The sequence below is a fragment of the Equus caballus genome, chromosome 17 (assembly GCF_041296265.1).
Source record: "Equus caballus isolate H_3958 breed thoroughbred chromosome 17, TB-T2T, whole genome shotgun sequence".
Taxonomy (NCBI): domain Eukaryota; kingdom Metazoa; phylum Chordata; class Mammalia; order Perissodactyla; family Equidae; genus Equus; species Equus caballus.
In genome coordinates, this window is record NC_091700.1 from 55883200 (window position 1) to 55890394 (window position 7195).

The window sequence follows — 7195 nt, forward strand, 5'->3', positions numbered from 1 at the left end:
AGTTGTAGGTCCTTCTGGTTGTGCTATGTGGGATGCTGCCTCAGCATGGCCTGATGAGTGGTGCTGGGTCCGCGCCCAGGATCGAAACCAGCAAAGCCCTGGACCATGGAAGCAGAAGGCAGAAACTTAACCACTCAGCCGTGGGGCTGACCCCTTAATTCCCAATTTTTAATTTATGCTTCTCTTTCAGAGTATTCTACAGACATTAACCAGCTGAATATAAATTTATCGGAACTATAAAAATCTTTTTTCCAAAACATAGCACCTTCAGTAAAACCAGAGTAATTACATATAACATAAATGACTAAATTTACCCAAGAATTTTTTTGATTCATGTAGTTTGGCTTCAAGTTCATATGGTAATCAATTCAAGTTTTAAAAGATCAGGTAAATTTACCTTAATATCTGGTAGCCAAAACAAATTTAACACAATAAATAATCAAGAATTTTAAGGTAACACTCAAACTTTCCAATTAATGAGTGGATCATGTCATTTACCAGGGCAAAATTTGGCTTCGTTCTTAATAAGCCATTTTTTTATCCCTTCCCTTACAGCTTTAAAACACCAAGTGATGTAACATTGCTGTAAACAAAGCTGGGACCCCAGTTTTACCAAGGTTTTTTAACCTTTTTATTCTGAAATAATTATTGATTCATAGGAAGTTACCAAAAAAAAAAGAAAAAGAAAAAGGACAGGTAGGTCCTAAGTATTCACAGAATTCCTCTCAGTGGTAACATTTTGCATAATTATAGTACAATCCCAAAACCAGGAAAGTGAAATTGGTAAAATCCAGAGAGCTTATTCCGATTTTATCAGCTTTACACTCATCTGTCTGTACATGTACAGTTCTATGCAATTTTATCACATGTATTGATTTGTAACCACGATCACAATCAAGACACAGAACTGTTTCATCACACAAGACTCTCTCCTGCTATTTATTTATGGCCACACCCAACACATTCCCAGACCCCATTCCAAAACTTTGGCAACCATTAAACTGTTCTCCATCTGTATAACTTGGTTCTTTCAAGAATGTTATATAAACAGAATCATACAGTTTGCAATCTTTCAGGATTGGCATTTTTCAATCAGGATAATTCTTTAAAGAGTCATGCGAGTTGCTGTATGTTATCAACAGCAGTTCATTCCTTTTTTGCTGAGTAGTGTTCTGTGGTATGGGTGTACCAAAGTCTAGCCATTCACCTGGTGAAGTACATCTGGGTTGTTTCCAGTTTGGGGCTATGACAAATGAAGCTGCTATAAAAATTAGTGTCTGGATTTTTGCATGAACAAAGTTTTCATTAATCTCGGATAAGTGCTCAAGAGTGTAATTGCTGGGTTGCATAGTTAAATAACAATTTTAATAGCAACACTGGTAATGTTTCTGAAAAAAGAAAAAATGAAGATACCTTCAATCTCCACTCTTCACTGACTTTGTTTTTTTAATTTAACAAAATTACTTTTTAAAACCAGCAGTTACTCAACACTTATGCTAATGAGCCAAGCACTGCACTGTGCATTTTAAATACATTATCCTATGTAATCCCTACATCAACAATGAGCCAGGCACTGCTATTATCGCCATCTTACAAAGGAGAAAAGAAGCATAGAGAAGATTTGGGAACTGATCCAGAGTCACAAAGCTAGGATGTGAAGAGCTAGGACTTAAATTCAAGCCTGCCTGACTCAGAAGTCTATTCTTTTCATCACAAGACATTACCTCTTACTCCTGTAACACGTGTGATTAGACACAAAACGTATATATATCAACACAAAAAAGTCTTTCCTTAGGGGATGAAGACTGTATGTGACTATTACATTTCATAAACGAGATTTTTAAAATCAGACATGTCCTCTAACATGCACAAAAGACCAAAATTAATCTAATTACCTACTGGAATTTGTGCAAATACTATGTAAGTAAAAGGTAACATGAGTACTAGAGGAAAATTCAGATCAAGTAATTGTTCAGCTTTTCTCTACAAAGTTTCTTTCAGGTTTACTCTTCATTAGTCTTGTGGTAAAAAGGAAATCTGGGGACAGATGAGAAAGGAGGAGAAGGGAAATGAGGGTAACAGTTTACAAACTAAAAGACCCTAGCACACCAAGTGAGGGAACAAGCAAGGTCTGTGTCACAAGTGGCTGACACATCCCAGATGCCCACACTCCCAGATGAGTAAGGAGGGGCTCTTCCAGAAGCTCCATAATGGACCCATGCAATAAGGACCACACACTCAGATGTTCAAGCCTGTCTACTGCCCAGAGAAACAAATTCACACCAGAGGTCCTAACTAGCCGTTCACAAACACTACCATCAGAAACGTCATCCTCACAAACATCATGAAGAGAAATGTCACAATAAATTTATTAATTTGATAGTCCCTAACATTTTCTGATTTTGTCAAACACCACCCGTTTATTTATTTTTTAACACTAAGATTTAGCTTGTCTATCCCTACCACAATGAGAAACAATAAAATGGCCAAGCTATACAGAGCTTTAAAACAAAAACTGTAACTTCTATAACTTTTTACTATTAAGTGTGAAACAGATTTACTTCATAGCTATTAGCCCCTTGGTTTCCGAATTTTTGATTGAAGATCTTCCAAAAATCTCAACAGCCAGGTGACAAGCACATCAATTAGATAAAACAAAGAAATTTGGAGGCAGAAGTCAGTTATCAACATTAATAGCAGTAAAAACTCGTCTCTTTAAAGAAAGGAGACATTAAATGAACACTAGTTATGCAGTTTTGAATATTATAATATAATATTACATTATGTGATTTTTGGGGAGCATTTAAATATCTTTGAGAATCTCTATAAGTGTATCTCAGTCTCATTACTACTCATGTAAACTCTCAACTTTTCAGATATGAAAACTAACACAATGAGAAGGCATAATTCAGTTAATTACCAAAACTCCTTAAAAATTATAATAATCAACTAATAAGACTAACAGAGCATAAGCAATTCATGGACTGTGATTATATATATATATATTTTTAAAGATTTTATTTTTTTCCTTTTTCTCCCCAAAGCCTCCCAGTACATAGTTGTATATTCTTTGTTGTGGGTCCTTCTAGTTGTGGCATGTGGAAAGCTGCTTTAACGTGGTTTGATGAGCAGTACCATGTCCATGCCCAGGATTCGAACCAACGAAACACTGGGCAGCCTGCAGCGGAGCGCAGGAACTTAACCACTCGGCCACGGGGCCAGCCCCCTGTGACTATATATTTTATAGAGAAATCTAGTAAGTCAACTTCTAGGAAAGTAACCTAAGGAAATAATCATGGGGGATCACCAAGTTGTATCTATAAGATAAATTATGATATAGTATAAACTAGAATTCTATACATTTATTTAAAATGCTATAAAATATTAAACGGTACGCAGGGTTTCATGCTATAGCATTAAATGTAAGCCGGTCAGAAAACAGTTACAAAATAATATGTATGATATCCACAAAACCTACCTGCAGCTGAACTGAATTGTGCCGAAGACCTTCCACAATAGAAAAAAATCTGTCAATTTTTCTCTCTTCTCCAGCTGTTGTTAAAGCTTCTAAAACTTCTTCAAGGCTATTGAAAATTTTTAAATAATTAATTAAATTGCAAACAGCAAATAACCCAAATGCCATAATCCAATCGCTTGATCTACTAAATTCCAGAGTCACTGCTCCTAGGTAACCAAGATTTTAAAAGTAGCTTACTGAGTACACAGCATGTACCCAGCATTAACTATACGCTTTAGTTCATTTATTCCTCAGTATAACTCGATAATGATGTTTATTTATCAAAAATTTATATGGTGCTTACTACACATCACACAATATTTGAACCTGTTTACAAATATTAACTCTTTTTAATGTATATAATCCTAAGATATAGGTATTATCCCATATTGTAGATTAGAAAATTGAGGCAGAAAAAGGTTAAGAAATTTGTCCAAGGACTCATATGTACTAAATGGTAGAACAAAGATCTGAAACCAGAGTCTTAGTGAGCACTATATAAATGCTCTGAACCAATACATTCTACTTCATCTTTAGTGTAAGTGAAGTTCTGGTAGCCAAAAATATATAGTAGTAAGGAACTGTAGTCAAATATAAAAAATAATAGTTATGCAAGAACTATACTTGCTACATCTTTAAAGAATAGTTGTATTAACAGTACCTAGCATACTATAGAAGCTCACATAGTTTGTGGACACAGACATGTAGTCCCAAATGTTATTTACATCATTTTATCATTTTGATAACCTATTCTGAAGTCAAGAAATAAAAATAATACGGAAGTAGAGGAAGAGGAAAGAGAAGAGGAGGAAAAAGAGGATAAAGAAAAACAAGGGAGGGCAGTCCCATGGCCCAGGGGTTAAGTTCTGCATGCTTTGGTGTGGTGGCCCAGGTTCAGTTTCTGGGTACGGACCTACACAACTCCTGAGTGGCCATGCTTGTTGGCAGCTCACACACAAAACAGAGGCAGATTGGCCACAGATGTTAGCTTAGGGCGAATCTTCCTCAGCAAAAAAAAAAAAAGAAAGAAAGAAAGAAAAAAGGAAAAGGAAGGGGAAGGAGAAAGGGAAAGGAGGAGGGAGAAGAAATAGGAAGTAGGGGAGGAAGGAGGGAAGCAGAGGAAGGAGGAGAAGGAAAAGAAGAAAGGGGGAGGGGGAGCACAGGAAGTATTTTGTGTGTCAACATTAAATCCACTCAGGTTTCTAAGTCAAAATTAATATAGCGTTTTTAAAATGGGAAAGGGAAAGTGCAGAAGCTGTACGCCTCACCGCGCATGCTGGGATTGCAGCAAGTACGGCCTCATCTACAGATGAACACTCTAGGTCCCTATGGGCCCAGACGGCCAGGGCTGAGTGGTGCCTGCGACTCCCCAAGTAGTCCAAACCGCGCAGCTCAGCAGTCCCCACCCCAGCAGGGTCACCACAAGAACAATTTTCAAATGCATGCAGGAGGTTCCGCTTCTAGGGCTCTGTCTGCCCTCATAGGAGAAGGCTATTTCTGTCTGTTCTTCTGGTTGTCTAGTCTTCATATCTTTATCCTTTTTAAAAGGCATTTTAAATAATGTTTAAAGACTTCCTTTGTAACAAGAACACCAATCTTCTTTAAAAAGAAAAAAGGTTTATTTTATAAAATAAAGGTTTTATCTTATAAAGGTTTTTTTAATAAACCTTATAAAAAAGGTTTATCATACAAAACTATCTTTTAATATGCATGGAATGGTCTTTTAGTTACAGCCCTAACAAATGTGGAAAATGTCTTTAAAATTTACAGTTTTAGTGTATACTTTTTGGTCGAGGACTATGTCCCTCAACCAGTAAAGTACTATTACATACTTTCTAAATCACTTTCTAAGTCTGCCTTACATATAGATTTTCCAATAGTATGTTGTTTACTTTTACAAGAGAATGTACGTTAAAAAATCACATAAGAGACAGAACCCATTTGTGTATTTTTCAAAGCCTTCATTTAGAATATGATGAAGAAATCAGTTTTTCATAGAAACATGTTAGCCCGTAACTACTACATCAATTAAGAGAAATACTCAAACATTTCCGTTCAGCCAATATGAATCTAAATCAGCTGCTTAAGTATACTTGACTTATTTACAGTAAATTCTAGTCTAAACTAGAATGGATAATGAAAACATTAAATGAATCAAACTGTATTAAATGAGTACGTAATTGGAGAAATAAGTTGAGAAGACTTACATGTTTTCCTCCCCTACAATGCAGACTGCAGAGAGGAGTTTAACCACATCTGTCATCATATTGGGGTGCTCAGGGTCGATTGCTTTGGCTAATAAAGAAAGACTCCTCTCTTCACTCATAATTCTTTCCAAGCCATACTATAACATTTTGGAAATAAGAGGTTAAATGTTAGTTGGTTGGGAAAATAGTGCCCTGAATAAAATGTAGTTAATAAAAAACGTTTATAGGATAATACATTTTTACACTTAGTAAAGCTGAAAAATATAAAGAATGTACAATATCCTAAAAAAAATTCATACGGTATTCACTTTACATCAAGAATTATGAGAATCAACCAAATACACATAAGCCCTCAAAAGTGATTTTACAACAATACAACTGATAATTATTAAGACAGATGAGTAGCCAACTGGAAAAAGGGAGCAAGGAACACTGAGATTTCCCAACGGGAATATACAAAATGAACAGTCAGATATTGAACCAGACACTGAGGCCACCAGGAACTTTCCTGGGGAGGCAGGTTGGTGACAGAGAGATCACCACAAGTAAATACATAGATCAGCACTGTCCCAGAGAAATATAACATGAACCACACGTGCACTATAAAGTTTTCAGGCAAAAAGTAAAATTAATTTTAATAAAATTAATCCAATACGTCTAAAATATTATCAACATGCAATCAATATGAAACGTTTATTGATGTTTTACTTTTCTTTCTAACTGTTCAAAATCTAGTGTGTATTTTATACTTACAGCACATCTCCATTCAGACTAGCCACATTTTAAGTGCTCAATAGCCACACGTGGCAACCACGTTATAAAGTGCAGGCCTAGACAGTAACACTTAGTTCATAAATGGGTGAAAGTTGAAAGATGATTTGGGCAGATATCATGTACAAACTGCCATAAGGAGCAGATGTATTCTAATCAGAACGATATTTTATCAAAAGAAAGACAATGCAGCTGTAAACACATTATTTTACAAATGGGATGATTTTGGATAAGGACGAAGTTGATTTGCTACTGCCAGGATGTCACATCCAATGAGAAGATAAGGAGTTATGTTAGTGACTTATTGTTTTGATATAAGGATGCATATGTCTCTTACAGCCCACTTGTAATCTATGAAAGATAAGTATCAAATAAGAGAGGATGAATAGATGGATAAAACAATTATTATTTATCCACCATGCATCCCAGAGAATCCTTCTAAAGAGAAATTGGTTGATTAGAATTATTACTAAGCACTAAAAAGGACCTTAATCTCAATTACAGACTTATGAACTATGGCTTAAACTCAAAATTAGCACTAGATATAAGTATCAAAGTTGGATCTATAACAAGCTTACACCCGACGCTTTGAGTGTTATGAAATCCTATTTAAAACTTTCCTATCTTGTACATGGCACTTATGTAAAGAAGCTGTCACACTGTGCTGAAATATTGCATTTGCTTAAAACCGCTATCTAAG

General features: G+C 35.6%; 1 protein-coding gene across 3 annotated transcripts in view; it reads right to left on the minus strand.

Moving 5' to 3' along the window:
- DIAPH3 (diaphanous related formin 3) overlaps nucleotides 1-7195 on the minus strand; it is a 484080-nt gene that overhangs the window by 330696 nt on the left and 146189 nt on the right. For 2 of the 3 annotated variants that reach the window (XM_070240325.1, XM_070240327.1), the window contains 2 exons: nucleotides 5725-5861; nucleotides 3475-3584 (listed from right to left, as the gene is read on the minus strand). In XM_070240325.1, coding sequence (XP_070096426.1) covers nucleotides 3475-3584; nucleotides 5725-5861 — 247 coding nt within the window. The remainder of the gene's footprint in view (nucleotides 1-3474; nucleotides 3585-5724; nucleotides 5862-7195) is intronic. The other variant, XM_070240326.1, reaches the window with a different exon arrangement.